The sequence below is a fragment of the Microcaecilia unicolor genome, chromosome 4 (genome assembly GCF_901765095.1).
Source record: "Microcaecilia unicolor chromosome 4, aMicUni1.1, whole genome shotgun sequence".
NCBI lineage: Eukaryota > Metazoa > Chordata > Amphibia > Gymnophiona > Siphonopidae > Microcaecilia > Microcaecilia unicolor.
Window position 1 is genome coordinate 70,315,821 of NC_044034.1, and position 19,435 is coordinate 70,335,255.

The following is a 19,435-nucleotide window of genomic DNA, read 5'->3' on the forward strand; positions in this document are numbered from 1 at the left end:
TGCACGATTGTACACAAAATCATCCACGCAGACGCCCCAATCTACATGCTAAACCTCATAGACCTACCTCCCAGAACGCCACAAGATCATCCCGCAAATTTCGCAAATTGCACTACCCCAGCTGCAAAGGACTTAAATACAAGCTGATGCATGCCTCTACCTTCTCTTACATGAGCACACAGTTATGGAACGCATTACCCACAGACTTGAAAGCAATCAACGAAACAACTATCTTTCGAAAATCTCTGAAGACATTCTTCTTTAACAAGGCCTACAATGAGAACCTACAGCCTCACTAAGTCACCTCACCAACCCACTCAATTATGAACGCTTACCTTCTATAACTACCCTACGCACTCTCTTCCTTCTTCTTTTTTCCCTTCCTAATCGCTACACATTACTAACTGTATCTGATCTGCTATCCTGAAATGACAATGTTAACAAATCTATGTAAGCCACATTGAGCCTGCAAATAGGTGGGGGAATGTGGGATACAAATGCAATAAATAAATAATAATCTGTTTCCTGGGCTGACCACGTACCTTGGGTGTGAAACTCCGTCCAAGTGAGCTCCCCAGCACAGGTGGGATGCGTCTGTCATGAGTACATTCTGGGGTTGAGGAATTTGGAATGGAGATTGCACAGTCAAATTGTCCACCAAAGAAGGAACCGAACCAACTCTGGCTGCACTCGGATGACATCTGCTAGATTCCCCAAGGCTTGGCACCACTAGGAAGCTAAGGACCAATGAGCAGTTCTCATGTGAAGACGTGCCATGTGCATGAAATGGACAGTGGAGGCCATGTGGCCTAACAACCTCATCATCTTCCGAGGTGTAACTGCCGGCTGGCCCAGATCTAAGTGGCAACAGCCACTAGAATGTCCACCCTCAGCAAAGGGAGAAAAGCCTATGTCTGCTACAGGTCTAGCAAGGCTCTGATGAAGTCCAATTTCAGCACAGGATGGAGATGGGGTAGTTTAAAATGAACCCTAGTAGCTCCAATACCAGAATAGTTTTCTGCATGAACTCATGAGCACCATCTTTCAACATGCTTTTCACCAGCCAATTGCCCAAATAGGGGAACACATGGACTCCCAGTCTACGTAGCAACGCTATGACTACTGCAACACACTTGGTGAAAACCCTGGGAGCCGACACAAGGCCAAAAGGCAGCATGCAGTACTGGAAGTGATGTGACCCAGCCGAAATTTCCTGTGAGCTGGAAGCATATGGATGTGAGTGTACGCATCCTTTAAGTCCAGAAAGCATAGCCAATCGTTTTCCTGAATCATAGGAGAAGGCTGCCCAGGAAAACCATCCTGAACTTTTCTTTGACCAGGAATTTGTTCAGGGCTCTAGGATGGGATGCATCCCCCGTTTTCTTGGACACAAGGAAGTAGCTGGAATAGAATCCCTGCCCTTCTTCCCCTGGTAGAATGGGCTCAGCTGAATGGGCCTTTAGAAGGGTGGAGAGTTCCTCTGAAAGTACCTGCTTGTGTTGAGAGCTGATGTGAGATGCTCTCGGTGGGCAATTTGGTGGACATTGACGCCAATGCAGGGTGTAACCAAGACAGACTATTTGGCGAACCCACCTGTTGAAGGTTACAAAGGCCACCTTTTTTGGAAAAAATTCAGTATTCCCCCCCCCCCCCCCCAACTAGCAGGTCGTCTGGGACAGTTAGCTTTACTGTGGCTATGCTCTGCTGGAGCCAGTCAAAAGCTTGCCCCAGCTTTGACTAGGGAGCAGGCTTGGCTTTGGGTGCACTTTGTTGATGAAAATAAGCGAGCTGGGACTGTGCCTGCTGAGGCTGGTGAGAAGAAGGAGCATACCTATGTCTCTGACAGTAGAAGGGACCCCTCTTCGACTTGCACAAAAACTTCCTAGATGAGGAGGAAGGTGCAGAAGACATCCGGCAGGAGAGAGTATCACTCATGTCAGTGTGTTTCTTGATGAGGTCAGCGACCTCCTTTCTCCTCGTCTCCAAAAATAGTATCTCCCCATCCATGTGGTATCCACCAGTCTCTGTTGGACAGTGGGTCCTTGTCAAAGTCATGCAGCCATGAGAGTCTGTGCACACTCTGGGCAGAGATCCTGGACGCCACATCAAAGGTGTCATAGGCATCCCTGGCCAAAAACTTTCTACATACTTTCTGCTGCTTGACCAACTGGCGAAGTGATTCAGCCTGCTCCTATGGGAGAGAATCCACTAAATCAGACATACTGCGCACTAAGTTCTGCAAGTACTGGCTTGTGTAGACCTGGTAAGATTGAATACAGGAGATGAGCATAGAGGCCAGATACATCTTCCGCCCAAAAGAATCCAGAGATCTTGCTTCCCTGCCAGCGGGTGCCAAAGCATAATCTCTAGAACTCCTGGCTCTTTTGAGCGTGGATTCCACCACCAGGGATTGATGAGGCAACTGAGGGAAGGTGTCAGATGGGGTGCCATAAGACTCCTCTTCCAAGAAGTACCATGGATCCTCATCAGACTCCCCATGAGTGCTGCTAATTGGTGCTGGTGAAAAACTCCTCATGGGAGGGTCAAAACCGAGCCTGCCTCGAAACAGAGGAGCTATGTCCTTGAGAAGGGCGTTGAAGATGGGGGTTCCAACGTCAGCTCCAGTGAAGCTTCCACCACCGACATTAAGTGGCTGCCCACACGGGTGGCTATCAAAACCAATGCCACATGTGACAGTGGCGTCGGAAAACTCACCGCAGGCTAAGGGCCTTGCAGGCAGCAGGAAGTGGCACGGATGGTGCAAGCACCCCCAATGCCAAGCAACACTGCTGTAAAAACCCCACTAAGAGCTCAGAGAGCATGGTTCAAATGTGCTCATCGAGACAGGCCATCAAGAAAGGCTAGGGTGCCAGTTCAGAGACAGACTGATGAACTGCTGGGGTCGAGATGGGTGCCTGGTCCTGGCTGCCTGGAGATCCGTGAATCAGCATCTCTTGCATGGATGGGGAGCAGTCCTCCCGGTGCTAATGCTTCTTGGGGACCGAATCCCTTGGTGCATCGGAGCTCCTGGCACCGTGGGTCAAGGGGGATGGAAGCTGATGCTTCTTGGTCTTCACCCAATGCCAGTCATCGATGCTCCTCAGTGCTGATGAGGACCTCAAATCCCTACATCTCCTCAGTGTTGGGTCCAATTCTGACCGATCTCAGAGGCCCTGCACAGTGACTGGTATTGAGGCAGATGGAGACCCCCTCGATGCGCATCCACCTTGTCTGAAACAGGTCTCTCAGCCATACGAACCAATGCACCCAATACCAATGCAACTTCCGACGTCGATGCCAATATCAACACCAAGGTTTCTGACTGGGCTCCAAAAATCTTTTCCCTTTGTGTCTCTCTGGCCAGCTGAGTTCTTTCTTCGTAGGAAGGCAAAGAACATAGCTGGAAGGGGTATGTTTAGGCCCCAAACTCTGAAGACACCAAGAATCGGTGTCTTTGCCAGAGATGGTCCTATTGCAGCGGATACAGTGCTTAAAGAAACTGGGAATCTTCAATGACATGAAGGGAAAACTGCCATGTCTAAATCAAACAGCTCGATGGTTACTAAAAAAAAGGAGGCACTTACTAGAAAAATCAAGGGAGAATTACCTGAATGGAGCTCAGGCCTAAGAGGGCCCACTGAGTACATCAAAAATAAAGGAAACCTAAAAGTGGGGAAAAATAAACTAAAACTATAATGGAAGGGAAAGAAAAACAAAACATCAGGGCAGAAAAACGCTGAAGGGAAGATACAAAACCCCGCAAAGAAATACTCACACACCAGACGTGGTGAGGAGCTTAAAGAAGATGAGAATAGACTGATGCTCCCTCGCTGTCATGGTAGGTGGAAAGGCACTTGCACATGCAAGGTGGGGAAGCTGTGTGTGCTCAAAAAAACTAATTTTAGCTATTTAAGCTCCTTACCAGGTGACATGGATGATGTCACCCCACATGTGAGAATATGGACTGCCTGTCCTTGGACAAAAAACAGTACTTGATGGGATTTTGAGAAAAATATATAGTATCCTTGGAATATTTAGGTGGGACATATTAAGATGAAAAGTTTATATGCATAAAAAAAAGAGAAACAGAAGGTGTGTGAGAGACAAGAAGAGGAGAGAGCAGAAAAGAGGAGAGAGCAGAAAAGAGGAACAAATGTGTGGAGGTGAGATGTCACATCTAGTTTTATTGCAAATGAATTGAAAACTTGAAAAAAAGCATCTAGGTTAAAATATGATTTATTTTATAAAGTACAGCTTCCTAAGTTGTGGGTCATGGGATTTCAAAACCCGCGTTTAGGGTTACCACCTGGGTGGGCGTGCCAGAGGACATCACTGTCCTGCGCTGCTTGAGGGTTGCACACTTTCTGTGGCTGCATGAATTAGGGTCACAATTTCAGAAAGATTGGTGAGCACTGTTATAGAGATTATAACTTGTAGCTTAATATATAAACATGTTTTACCTGCATAAGTTTTGTGTCATGCCCTGTGTACACAACAACTCCAATGACCCACTGTGTATTTCTAAGTTGAGCCCCTCTCAACAAGATCTGGTCTGGACCAACTGGAACAGGCCTAGGGCAAAAATAAATAATAAGAACATAAGCATTACCATACTGAGCCAGACCAAAGGTACATCAAGCCCAGTATCCTGTTTCCAACAGTGACTAATCCAAGTAACAAGTGCCTGGTAAGATCCCAAAAGAGTAAAACAATTTTATGCTACTTATCCTAGAAATAAGCAGGGATTTTCCCAAGCCCATCTTTTCTTTTAGGAAATTATCTAAAATAAACCCTCCCAAAATAACTGCTTTTACCACATTCTCTGGCAATTAATTCCAGAGTTTAATTACACGTTGAGTAAAGAAATATTTTCTCTGATTTGTTTTAAATTTACTACTTAGTAGCTTCATTGCGTGTGCCCTTTAGTCCTTTTATTTTTGGAAAGAGTAAAAAAGTGATTCACTTCTACCTGTTCAATCCACTCAGTATTTTATAGATCTCTATCATATCTCCCCTCAGCTGTCTCTTCTCCAAGTGAAGAGTCCTAGCCGCTTTAGCCATTCTTTATAGGGAAGTTGTCCCATCCCCTTTATCATTTTCATCGCCCTTCTCTGTACCTTTTCTAATTCTGCTATATCTTTTTTGAGGTGCACACACTATTCAAGTTGCGGTCGCACTATGGAGTGATACAAAAGCATTATAATATTCTCCATTTTGTTTTCCATTCCTTTCCTACTATTCCTAACATTCTATATGCTTTCTTAGCTGCCGCTGCACAATGAGCAGAGGGTCTAAGCGTATCATCAACAATGACACCTAGGTCTTTTTCCTTTGTGGTGACTTCTAGTAGATATATATATATATATATATATATATATATATATATATATATATATATATATATAATTTTCAGCAGCATGTGGAGGGTAATTATATAAATAGCACCTATTTTTAAATGGCAAGAAGGTGCCTATTTGGAGCCTATTCTACAAAGGGGAAAGGGAATGGGACTTATATACCGCCTTTCTGTGGTTTTTCCAACTACAGTCAAAGCGGTTTACATATTATATGCAGGTACTTATTTGTACCTGGGACAATGGAGGGTTAAGTGACTTGCCCAGAGTCAAAAGGAGCTGCAGTGGGAATCGAACCCAGTTCCCCAGGATCTCTCTAGGCTACTTTCTTTGTAGAATACTAGTGCAACCAGGTATATTTGTGTGCATGTGTTTAGGCATGAACCTTTATGCCAGCTACAGAACTGGTGTAAATGCTTGTGCTTAGGTTGGGAAAATATACATGTAACTCCGCATATGTGAACACCCACCTCCAAATTACATGCTATTGGAGATAGGTGAATACTTATAGAATAGTGTGTAGCTGGATTGTCATTTACAGACATATGTATTCATGTATGTGTGTACATGTTTGGATTTTACATGTGTACTTGCTGTCTATATCTACATGCACCTAACGACTAGATACAGTAAATGGCATCCTAATTTGTGCACCAAAAAAAATCTCCATGGAATGCTATTCTATACATCGCGCTCCGAATTGCGCACCATTTATGGAATAACGCTTAGAGCCGATTTCAGTGCCAAACTTTGGGTGCGAGGATAGTGCATAAGTATTTTGTAATACTGTGCGCATCTTTAGTGAGCACCCCTGACCCACCCATGCCCTTTCTATGGCCACACCCTCTTTAAGTTGCACGCTATACAATCTGCATGTGCGCAAATCCAAATGTCAATTAATGCCAATGATTGATTGTTAGCACCCACTTATTGGCGCTAAATGGCTTGCTAGTCAATTCAGTTATGTGTGCATCTCAGAAAAGCATGCAATTTTGCACACGTAAATTTGCACACCATTTATAGAATCTTGGGGTAAATGGATAACGCCACAGAAAATGTTTATAGACCACTCTAGCACTATTTGGAGATTGCCAGGGGCAGAGTAAGGATGGAACTTGGGCATTCCACTTAACTCTATTGGTCAGTCGGCGTCAGCTGCTACATGTATAGCTTTGCAGTCTAATTTAGGACAGCCGTTGTTAGCCAGCTGTCTCTACGTATATTTAGCACCACTTACTACATAAATAGTGACATTGAATATACAAGATTTCTTTTTAAACACTGCAGATGGAATTTAAAATAAAACACTTGCTGCAGTATTAGCTGAATATATGTTGTGATAACCACAGTGTCTGCCCTTACATGAGGAGGCCGCCAGAGGGCGCTCTCCCATGGAAAACCGGGAAAAGGCCCATTCTGGCCAGTAGAGGGAGCTCCAGAGAGATAGCTGGGGGAGTGAGAAGAGTCTTCTAGGCCAGATCTTTCTGGAACCAGAGGGGCGAGGTTTCAAGAGGTGGGGAGGTTTAGTGGACTCCTCATAAATGGCTTCCTCTCAGTAGAGGAAGGAGTTTTGCCCGAGGGAGAGGAGATGGGAGCCTGGAGGCTGGAAGCCTGAACTGTGTATCCCGGGGCTGAGGAGGAAGGACTGTGTGTCCGAGAAGGAAAGCAGGCTGTAAATCCTGGGGTAAGAAGTCCCTGAAGTATTGGGGTGGGACTGTGTGTCCTCAGTAGTGGGAAAGAATGGGTGTTCAAGGGGAAGGACTGTGGGTCCCCATTACTGATGGTGGAACTGTGAAGGGTTTAAAAAGAACAAACAGCCGTGGGGTGGAGGATAGGACCGTAAGGTTAAGGTGAATAAAGAAGGTCCTATCCAGGGGAGGAGGCTGTTATACCCTGAGACCCAGATGTCCCCAGTAAATGGTCTCAGGGGGTGAATCGCAGTAACAGAATAATAGTGGGAAAGCCAGGTTCCCACAAGACTGTAGCCTAGTTCCAATAAACTGAATTTACTTATGATCAGCTTAATTTGCATATTTCTGTGAGCAAAGGGATCCGCGCTATCTTCCAGAGGAGGGTGACCAGGGGGCCCACCAGAAGAACTGGTAAGCTGGGTCGGTTACCAGAAGATACAGCGGGGAGGCCGGGCCAGGACTGAAGGTTAATGCAGAGGTCACCCTGAGGGAAAGGGGAGGACCAAACATAGAGGCCTGAATCAACGGAGACACAGAGAAGTCTGGTTTCAAGGTGGTTCCCTGAAGCATAGGGCTGGTGAGGCTGGGTAGGAGCCATTAGAGGGCCACTGCAAACTGGAGAGTACCCCTGCGGGCTTACAATATATGCAATTAGAATTTTAGGTGAATAACTCAGCGCACACCAAAACCACAATAGTGATATTCAGGAAAAATTCTCTGGCACCTAGAAGTGAAATACTGTTTTCTCTATGAAGAACATATTTTCCTTATGGTGCTAGATGTGATAGGATTTTCACAAAGATTTCTTGGGGTAAATTTGCTACTGGTGTTTTGAATCCCTCGGAGGCTGGATATTGGCAGACATTCAAATTTTCTAGAATAGCAGTTTTCATAAAAGGTCTAATCAAAAGGTATTTGGAAAAAGACAAAAAAATATCAGGCATGGCTCCAAAAGAAAAAATGTAGGATGTAGAAACAGCAAAGCCACCACGGACATTCCATTAATGCCCTGGCCTAGGTCCTGCCTAAAAATCAGCACTTCTGGAATTATTCACCTGCACAGTTATGCTCTTTATTGTCATCTCCCAGGGCTTCAATGTTAAATATTATTCACTCCAGTTCTAAGCAAAACGAAGACCAGGTCAAGTCTCCGGGATTCCTGCATGTCTCATTCTACTTGAAAAAATGTGTTCTGTAATTTATTTTCATCCTATAGAAAATCATGGGAGTTGGGCTATGAAATATTCTGTCCTTTTATTCTAAAGGAAGAGAAATGGTCTGGAAATACACATGGACTCTTAACTGGGACCTAAGTGCATCTGGGCCTCAGTCACAATCTCTAAAACAGTGCAAGCCCCATTCATGAATGTGCTAATCCATTAAAGCAAACCAAGACATACTGTAGGTATCACAGTTTTCAAACATATACTGATTTAGGGCAAATACAGTACCCGCTGCTCTCAAGATGCAAGTTTCCAGTGAAGTCATAGAGGTGGCGGTTGGGCGCTTCACACTCTATTCTTCCCTTTATTTTCATCAAGTTCTCTGCTGACTGGAGGCTTGAGGTCACAGGTAAACCCTACAAGAACCAAACCACAAAGGATCTCTGATAAGTCTATACGAAGTTATTTTTAAACACCTTTATGAAGAAATTCACCTGGTGGTGTACAGCTGGTACATATATACACTATCCAGGGACACTTTTACACACAAAAGAAATGGTCTGATACTGTATGTTGAATTTAAATATCCAATATCATATCCATATAAAAAAGTTACAAAACAAATGAAAATCAAAACAGAGTTTACCAAAACAGAGACATTTGTAAACACTTGGACACCAGACCTAATAATTTTTTATTATTTTTATGAAACAGCGATTTATTAAAGATTAAAAGGTCCTTTTACTAAGCCATAGTAAAAAGTGGCCTGTGCTAATTCTGACGCATGAAACTGGCATGCGTTAGGCCACTTTTTACTGCGGCAAGAAAAAGGCCTGTTTTCAAATGGGGCACTAAATGGCTGTGCAATATTATTAAAATTAGTGCGTGGCTATTTACTGCCTGAGCCCGTACCGCCACCTATTTAACAGGAGGAAAGGGTTCATGCAGTAACCCTGCGGTAATCGGGCAGTGCAGGACAATGTGGCCACACTGCCAATTACTGCTGGGAATGCCCCCCGCAATAGAAAATAGAAAATTATTTTCTACTACAGTAAATTGCGCACGCAAACTTCGGAACTGTTACGTCTGTGCTCACCTTGCCCTCTGGTGGCCAGAACCAGTGGCTGCTGTGGACCGTCACCCGTTCCAGATTTCAGCCCAGTTCGGTTCGGATCTTCCGGGCTGCCAGACTTGCTTGCTTGGATTGAACCTACACAGCACCCGTAGTTTCCTGGTGATTGTTGCAGTGAGCTCCTGGTGCTGCTGGGCTTATTAGCCATTCTGAAACCTTGCTGCTTTGCCTTTGCATTGCATCTAAGGCCCTGGTATGTTGGTGCTTGTTGCACTTCAGCCTGAGTTTGTTTCCTTGCTCTTGTTCTGCCTGAAGTCTTGCCTGTTCTAGTTAGTCTATGTTTAGTTTAGGGTATTGCTTGTTTCCCAGTCTTGTCTCTTGTTTGTAGGTCTTTGTCTAGTTCTGGGTTTATCTGTGTTTGTTCCCTGCTTCAGTGGCTGCTTGCAGCTTTCAGTTCAGTCTCTTGTCTAGCTGTGTTCCCTGTTTCAGTGGCTGCTCGCAGCTTTCAGTCCTGTCCTTTAGCCTATCCTTTCCCTGCCTTGCTGTCCCTGGGCTGCCTAGCTCTGAGCCAGTCCTGCTCTGTCCAGTAAGTCCTGCCGGCCACCTGAAGCCTTGAGCTCAACTCTTGGTGGAAAGTGGCCAGGTGCAGGTGAAGCCTGTTTGTCAGAGTTCTGCCCTGTCGCTAGCGTGGGGTGGTTTTGCCTGCCACTGCCGCTCCTCGGCAGTGGCCCAAGGGCTCACAAACCCAGTGTCCAACTTTGAAAACGTGACAGGAACTACCACCGGGCTCCCGCGCTACCCCAGTGGTGGGGTCAATTTGGTGGGCGGAAGCTCCACTATGCCTTTGTAAAAGGGCCCCTAAGGGCACCTTAAATATTGTTCGAGCATATAGCGAAGATACTTACCTGTAGCAGGTATTCTCCAAGGACAGCAGGCTGATTGTTCTCACATGTGGGTTGACGTCTGCATCGGCCAAGGAAACGGCAAATTTTTCACCAGCAAAAATAAAAAGTTTTGCCAGAGTCTTCTGGCGTGCGAACAGCGTGCATAGTGCATGCACGGACGACTTCCCGCCCATCGCGTGAGCGTGGCTCTTCAGTTAAATCAAAAAGCATATAAACAAAGTAACAACAACTCCAAAGGGGAGATGGGCAGGTTTGTGAGAACAATCAGCCTGCTGTCCTCAGAGAATACCTGCTACAGGTAAGTATCTTCGCTTTCTCCGAGGACAAGCAGGCTGCTTGTTCTCACGTGTGGGGTATCCCTAACATCCAGGCTCACTCAAAACAATAAACATTGGTCAATTGGGCCTCGCAAAAGCGAGGACATAACATAGATTGACCTGAAATCATAAACAACTAACTGACAGTGCAGCCTGGAACAGAACAAAAATTGGTCTAGAGGGGTGGAATTGAATTCTAAACCTCGAACAGATTCTATAGCACTGACTGCTCAAACCGACTGTCGCGTCGGGCATCCTGCTGAAGGCAGTAGTGAAATGTGAATGTGTGGACTGATGACCACGTTGCAGCCTTGCAAATCTCTTCAATGGAGATTGACTTTAAGTGAGCCACTGACGCAGCCATGGCTCTAACATTGAGAGCCATGACATGGCCCTCCAGAGTCAGACCAGCTTGGGCACAAGTGAAGGAAATGCAATCTGCTAGCCAATTGGAGACTGTGCATTTCCGATGGTGACTCCCCTCCTGTTGGGATCAAAAGAAAAAAAACAACTGGGCGCACTCTCTGAAGGGCTTCGTACGCTCCACGTAAAAGGTCAAAGCTCTCTTTCAGTCCAAGGTATGCAAACTGCTTTCGCCAGGGCGGGTATGAGGATGGGGAAAAAATGTTGGCAAGACAATTGACTGGTTCAGATGGAATTCCGACACCACCTTCGGCAGGAACTTAGGGTGCGTGAGGAGGACTACTCTGTTGTGATGAAACTTGATATAAGGTGCATGCACTACCAAGGCCTGAAGCTCACAGCCCCTACGAGCTGAAGTAACAGCCACCAAGAAAACGACCTTCCAGGTCAAGTACTTCAGATGGCATGAATTCAGTGGCTCAAAAGGAGCTTTCATCAGCTGGGTGAGGACAACGTTGAGATCCCATGACACTGGTGGAGGTTTTACCGGGGGCTTTGACAAAAGCAAACCTCTCATGAAGCAAACAACTAAAGGCTGTCCAGAGATAGGCTTACCCTCCACACGACGATGATAAGCACTAATTGCACTAAGATGAACCCTTGCTGAGTGCAGGAAGCCAACAGCAGGAAGAACTGAGTCCAGAAAAAAGTCCATGGGGGCCAGCCTAGCCACGGGCGAAACGAGGACCAGAAGCAGACAGCAGAGGAAACAGGAACGGGCAGAGGTCAGTACCAGGCAGCAGACAATAGCGAATCCCGGATCAGGCAGAGGTCAAGGCCAGGCTGCAGGCAACAGAAGAGTCAGGAACAGGCAGAGGTCAGTAAATTTGCAAACAGTAGCAAGTCCAGGATCAGGCAGAGGTCAATATCAGGCAGCAAACAGTAGCAAGTCCAGGATCAGGCAGAGGTCAATACCAGGCAGCAAACAGTAGCAAGTCCAGGATCAGGCAGAGGTCAATACCAGGCAGCAAACAGTCGCAAGTCCAGAATCAAGCAGAGGTCAAAATGAGGCAGCAAATAGTAGCAAAACCAGAAGCACTGCAACTACCCAGAAAACTGAATAGAAGCCGAAGCGTGGAAGGACTGGAGGCAGGACTTTAAATAGGACAGCAATTAAGCCCAAACATGCACAGCTGTCTTCAAGATGGCTTCCCCCACCGGAGATGCCCTCAAACCCAAATATGGGCTTCCTTCCCAAGGCTGCCCAGCTCCAAGATGGCCGCCCCAACCTAAGGCGCCCACCTCTGAGATGGCTGCCCTATCCTGGAGATACCCAAATCCAAGATGGCCGCCATATTCTCAGATGCCCATACCTTGCGTAAACAGGGAACATGACACAGACTCTGATAAGTGTAGGACAAGGAAGAGGATCTAGTGTCTTGCTGACACACCAAACGGCAAACAGCAAACCTCCTCCATTAGAGTAACACCTCTTCGTGGAATCTTTTCTGGGAGCAAGCAAGACTCGGGAGACACCCTCTGAAAGACCCAAGGACACAAATTCTAAGCTCTCAACATCCAGGCCACGAGAGCCAAAGACTGGAGGTTGGGATATAGAAGCAACCCTTCGTTCTGGGTGATGAGGGTTGGAAAACACTCCAATCTCCACGGTTCCTTGGAAGACAACTCCAGAAGAAGAGGGAACCAAATCTGACATGGCCAGAAGGGAGCAATCAGAATCATGGTTTCGCAGTCTTACTTGAGTTTTAGCAAAGTCTTCCCTATTAGAGGTATGGGAGGATACGCATACAGGAGGCCTGTTCCCCAATGAAGGAGAAAGGCATCTGACACTAGTCTGTAGTAGGCCTGAAGCCTGGAACAGAACTGAGGGGCCTTGTGATTGAATTGAATGGCAAAAAGATCCACCGAGGGGGTGCCCCACGCTCGGAAGATCTTGCGGGCTGCACCCATGTTCAGCGACCACTCGTGAGGTTGCATTATCCTGCTCAACCTGTCGGCCAGACTATTGTTTACGCCTGCCAGATATGTGGCTTGGAGAAACCTTCCTGACACAGAGGGCGAGATCCAGTGCTCCTCTGCTTCTTGGTGTAATGCATGGCAACCTGATTGTCTGTCTGAATCAAAATGATTTGGTTGGACAGCCGATCTCTGAAAGCCTTGAAAGTGTTTCAGATCACTCGTAATTCCAAACGATTGATCTGAAGACCTTTTTATTGAAAGGACCAAGCTCCTTGAGTGTGAAGTCCATCTACATGAGCTCCCCACCCCAGGAGGGATGCATCCGTCGTCAGAACTTTTTGTGGCTGAGGAATTTGGAAAGGACGTCCCAAGGTCAAATTGGATCAAATTGTCCACCACTGAAGGGAATTTTGAAAGTCGGTGGACAGCTGGATCACATCCTCTAGATCCCCCACAGCTTGACACCACTGGGAAGCTAGGGCCCATTGAGCTGATCTCATGTGTAGACGTGCCATGGGAATCACTTGAACTGTGAAGGCCATGTGTCCCAGAAGTCTCAACATGTGCCGAGCTGTGATCTGTTGAGACGCTCGAACTATGGACACCAGGGAGAAGAGGTTGTATGCCCTTGCCTCGGGAAGATAAGCTTGAGCTGTCTTTGTGATCAACAGAGCTCCAATAAATTCCAACTTTTGGACTGGGGTGAGATGGGACTTGGAGTAATTGATAACGAACCCCAGTAGCTCTAGCACCTGAATAGTCAATCACATGGACTGTAGAGCACCTGCCTCCGAGGTGCTCTTCACCAGCCAATCATCGAGATAAGGGAACACATGCACTTCTAGTCTGCATAGCGACGCTGCGACTATCACTAGGCACTTTGTGAATACTCTGGGTGCAGACGCAAGACCAAAGGGCAATACACAGTACTGAAAGTGCTGTATTCCCAGCCGAAATCGAGATACTTCCTGTGAGCTGGGAGTAGAGATGTGTGTGTAAGCGTCCTTTAAGTCCAGAGAGCATAGCCAATCATTTTCTTTTTTTTTTTTTTTCCAAATCTTTTATTAACAATTGAACAGTATATAAACATATCATTCCAGTTACAGCTATCATTAACCAGAAACTCTTTTTTTTATTTTAATCCCATCCCCTCCCTCCCTCCCTCCCTCAGTCCAGTGGTGCTGTCTATTGATTATGGAATTGTTCATAAGATGACCAAAATCCTTGTGAAAAGTTTCATGGTGCCTTTCCTCTTAGCAGTCAATTTTGACATTTGGTATAAAAAGTCCACTCGTTGAGTTATCACTTGCAATGCTGGTGTGTCTGCTTGCTTCCAGTTCCGAGCCAGTGCTATCTTAGCCGCTACAAAATATTGAGTAGCTAGTCTGTGCTGCCCACTGGAAACTGATCAGGGCCGAAAGTGGAGAAGGCAATGCTCTACCTTTTTCGGGTATGATTGTTGCAGCACTTTATTTACCAATTGTACCACTTCCTCCCAAAACTGTGGTACTTTTGTGCATGTCCACCATATATGGTAAAATGTGCCCCAAAGGCCACACTCTTGCCAACATTGTCCCGATGTTCCCGGATATATCTTTTGCAATTTGTCTGGAGTGTAATACCACCAGTATAGTATTTTATGTCCATTTTCGTTTATGGATTGTGCTGGGGAGGCTCTAAGTAAGTATTTATAATTACTCATCCATGTCGTTCTAGAATAAGGACATTGCATTTCTTTTCTCCCACCTCTCGTGGTATATAACTTGAGGATCCGTCCTACCAAGCAGTGCCAGATATATCCGGGATATGCTACCTCTGCCCCGTCCCCTACGCATTGCTAATTCGAGGTTTGTCTCTTCTAGATCTAGCTCATCTTGTGCTCGTCTTCTAATAAAATTGCGCAAACAGCAGTAATATACAAGATCTCTCTCTGTCAGTCCATATCTTTCTTGAAGTTCCTCAAAGCTAATCATTTTACCCTCTGACCATACTTGTCCTAATGTGTGAAGTCCTGCTTTAGCCCAGAGATCAAATATATTTTCCGATCTCCCTAGTGGGAAACCCGCCGCCCACCTTATTGCCGTTCTGCGGTAGTATTTCCTATCTGGGAACATTCGCCTTCTAATTTGTAACCATGTTTGGAGCGGGTGTTTCAAGCTAATTGGTAGTCGTTGAAGTATATGTGCTAATTCCCCCCCTGATATCCATAATATATCCTCAATCGCATACCAGCCTATCCATGCTCTCTCCCAGTGCAACCATTTCTTTGCAGCCCCAGGGGCCCATTCCGCTAGTGTTCTTAACTGTGCTGCCTGGTAATATAGATAAAAGTTGGGAACTCCCATGCCTCCTCGATCTATCGTTTGGTACATCATGGCTCTACGAACGCGCGGAGGCCGTTTCCTCCATATGTATCTGAACATCTTCCTATTTAGTCGTGAGAAAAAGGAGGCAGGTATCGAAATGGGTAGAGCTAGGAATAGATATAACAGTTTAGGGAGTAGCATCATCTTGATGGCATTGATGCGCCCTTTCCAGGATATATTGAGGCCCTCCCATCTATCTAATTCTTGAAATAGTTCATCTATCTTTGGTGGAAAGTTAGCCTGAAATAGGTCTGCTATTTTAGGGGTAATCTGTATTCCTAAGTATTTAATAGATTTTTGCGCCCAGGTAAATGGAAGTAACTCTCGTAGTCTTGGTATCTCTGCAGCTGGCACGGTTAGGTTTAATAGGATAGATTTAGTGAGATTGGGATTAAACCCTGACACAGCCCCATAGTATGCCACATGATCTATTACCGTTTACACTGATGTTGCAGGTCGCGTGAGGGTGAGTAGTATGTCGTCCGCAAATAGCATAAGTTTCTGCTCTTTTCTTCCTCTCGTAACCCCCCCTCCCCCCCCACTTCCCCATCTTTCCTCACTATGCAGGCCAATGGTTCCAAAGATAAGGCGAAAAGGAGTGGGGAGAGAGCGCAGCCCTGCCTAGTGCCACGTTCAAGCTGGAATGCATTTGTATATGAGCCATTAATTTTCAATACTGCTTTTGGGTCCTTATATAACAGTTGTAACCATTGCAGGTATCTTCCCTTTATCCCCACCCTTCGCAACACTGCAAATAGGTATGCCCAATCTACACGGTCAAACGCCTTTTCTGCATCGATAGAAAGCAGCACTGCTGGTATTTGTTCATCCCGTATATATTGAATAGTATGGATGAGGCTTCGGATATTGTCAAACGTTTGTCGCCCTACAATAAAGCCCGCCTGGTCTTCATGAATTAAGTGTGGGAGCTGCTTTTGTAGCCTACAAGCCAGTATTTTCGTGAACAGTTTATAGTCTACATTAAGCAACGATATTAGGCGATAGGAACTACAGTGTTGGGGATCTTTGCCCGGTTTCAAGAGCAATGTAATGGCTGCTAGTTTCCACGTTTGTGGCAGCTCTGGAGCCTCTTCCATCTCATTAAATAGCCGCTCTAGTATTGGTGCCAGGTGTTTCGCAAATGTTTTATAGAATCTTATAGTATACCCATCCGGGCCGGGAGCCTTGCCCTGCTTGCTGTCAGCAATTGCCCATTGGATTTCCTCAGCTGTTATAGGGGCCGATAGCGCCTCGCTCCCCCCTTCCTGCATTTGGGGAATGCCGCTGTCACGTACATATTGTTCCACAATTGCAGGCTCTAATGTGGGTTCTTTCTCATATAATGATGTGTAATATTGTAAAAAGGTTTGTTGTATTTGTTCTAGCTGAGTAATGTGTTCTCCCCTAGAATCCCGTATCCCTCCTATGTGGTTTCGTTGTATTTGTTTCTTAAGCTTATTGGCCAATAGCCGTCCCGCTTTTTCCCCAAACTCAAAGTGTGTTTGCTGAGTCTGCTGCAGTTGTGCCGCTATGTCTTCCAGTTGAATTTCATTAAGTTGTAATCTCAATTGGTGAAACTGCTCTGCTATCTTAGCATCTGTTGGTTGTGTTTTATGTTTCTGCTCAATTTGTCTGAGTTCCTGTCTAATGTTGTTTTCCTGTATCGTACGAGTTTTTAGTATATGGGCACGCAATGCTATTAGACGTCCTCTAATCACTACTTTAAGGCCTTCCCACAGAGTGCCCGCCTGAACCTCGCCTGTGTCATTAAATTAAAGGTATTCCACAATGTATTGTTCTATCTCACATATATTCTTCTCGTCATATAGTAAGGTGTCATCTAATCGCCAATATCTCGTGCCTACAAAGTGGACTCCCGGTTTGATTGCCAGCACAACTGGGGAATGGTCTGTCCATGTGCGGGGTTCTATGCTAGCATCCTGCGTTGTACTTGCTATGTGGATGTCTCCTAGCCAGCTATCAATTCTAGAGTAGGACCTGTATTTAGGGGAGTAATATGTATAGTCCCTCTCCATGCCATGTTTCTCTCGCCATATATCTATTAGTTCCCAACGGGCCATTAGATTTTTCAATAATTTCCTATCTGCTTTTGCATACACTGCTGACCCAGTGGAGTTGTCTCTAGGGGGATGTATTGTAACATTAAAGTCCCCTCCCAGTAATAAGTGCCCCTGTTGATGTTGCTTTAGTAATTGTTCTATCCGTTCCCAGAAAGGTCCCTGTCCTTGATTGGGGGCATATATATTCAATATAGTGTATATATTATTGTATATAGAGACCACCATCATTAGATATCTACCCTCTTTATCACTAACAGTTTTTAGAACTTGCCATGGACGAGACGCCGAGAGCGCTATCAGCACCCCTCGCTTTTTGGGTGTGACCGCGCAAGAGGCAAATTTAATGATGGGGTATCATCCATGGCATACCAGTTTCTCATGACATTTTTTCAGATGAGTTTCTTGCAATAAAACTATATCAGCCTGTAGGCGCATCATATCTTTAAACATTAACTTTCGTTTTACAGGAGAGTTAAGACCTCTTACATTCAATGTAACCCCTTTCAATTCGTTAACCACCATTTGCAATAAAGGATTCCATAACTATAGCTACTACTGGCCCCCCTCTCCCAAACCCTCATCTCCCACCCCCCTCCCCCCCTCCCCAAAAACCATGTGTGACACATCTGTCCCATCGGGTGAGACCTGTCACAGAGGTAAGTGGATTGAATCCCGAAATATTACCAGCCTGGTGCTGTTGCAAACTGTTCAGACAAGTAGCATTGTCGCCCTCTCTGAAGTTGGGTGCCATAATTTTTTTTTTTTTTGCAAGCTCCGCTATGTATAGTCCATCAGCGTGGGCTGAGTCCTGTATGACCAGATTGCTGTCTTCTCAGCCTTCCTCGGCCCTGCGAAATTCGCTGCCATCTCGCTTTGGTGATATTCTGTGGGGCTACCGTGGAGCGGCTTGCGTGCGTTGATTCCGCCATTGTTCCATGTTCCAGGTGCTCTTGGGCCTCATCCAGCGACGTAACTCTGCACTGTTTGCCCTCTTTACTGAAGAGCAAGGCAAAAGGGTGTTGCCATTTGTACTTTATTCCTTCCGCTCGCAGTTGTTCCGTGAGTGGCCGTAGCTCACGTCGGCGTTTAAGAGTAGTGGCTGAAATGTCTTGAAAGATTTCGAGCGGGTAGGTATTCCATGTAATTGGGCTTTGTGCTCGCGCCTTTTGCATGAGTTTTTCTTTCATTTTGTAGTCTGAGAAACAGGCCACAATGTGTTTGGGTACGTTAGCACGGCGCGGACCCAGCGCTCGATGTGCCCGTTCTATATGTATGTCCTCGGGGGAAGTTGCTTGCTCCAGCGTGGTCAGGAGTTGGGCAGTCAGGGCCTTCACTACTTGCTCACAGTCATTGTGCTCCGGCAATTCTGGGAGCCCTCGTATTCAGATGTTAGATCTCCGACTCCCGTTTTCAAGGTCTTCCACCTTGTCAGTCAAAAAGCGTAAGTCTGTGTACTGTTCCTGCATGGTATTTTCAATTGAGTTTAGAGAATCAGCATGCTCTTCCAATCCATTTTCCACCTCATTTACTCTGTTGCCGAGTTCTGTGATCTCTCCACAGAGTTCAGCTCCGAGTTGTGCAAAAACTTTACGCATTTCTTTCATCTCCGCCTTAATATCTTGGAACCACGTTTTCAGCTGTTCCCATTTATCAGGCAGTAATTCGCTATCTCCGTCTTCCCCTCGCTCTTTCTGGGGCGTCGGCGACTGTGTCCGCGAGGCGGTCTCCATTGCGCCTGAAGTTGCGGCCTGCATTGTGGACCTGGGTTCCCCTTGTCAATACACAAAGTTATTTAAATCCGCGGATTTCGTTTTATTGCTCGACATCTCCAGAATCGCTATCCTTTCGCCTCTCTGTTACGCTATCTGGGGCTGCTGAAAGTAGCTAATTGTAGCTATACGCTCTGCTTTTCCAGGCTGGTTTTCGGGAGCTCCGTTGCTAGACCTCCATTACGGAGCGTGACGTCACTTCCTCCCCAGCCAATCATTTTCTTGAATCATGGGAAGAAGGGTGCCCAGGGAAACCATCCTGAACTTTTCTCGGACTAGAAATTTGTTCAGGGCCCTCAGGTCTAGGATGGAACGCATTCCCCCCCCCCCCCCCCCCCCCCCATCTTTTTCTGCACAAGGAAGTGCCTGGAATA

The 19,435-nt window shown here is 46.0% G+C and overlaps 1 protein-coding gene across 1 annotated transcript in view; it reads right to left on the reverse strand.

The window, feature by feature from the left end:
• ATP8A2 (ATPase phospholipid transporting 8A2) overlaps positions 1-19,435 on the reverse strand; it is a 1,572,980-nt gene that overhangs the window by 1,405,809 nt on the left and 147,736 nt on the right. The window contains exons 8-9 of the mRNA XM_030202396.1: positions 8,497-8,624; positions 4,461-4,572 (exon numbers count right to left, since the gene is read on the reverse strand). Coding sequence (XP_030058256.1) covers positions 4,461-4,572; positions 8,497-8,624 — 240 coding nt within the window. The remainder of the gene's footprint in view (positions 1-4,460; positions 4,573-8,496; positions 8,625-19,435) is intronic.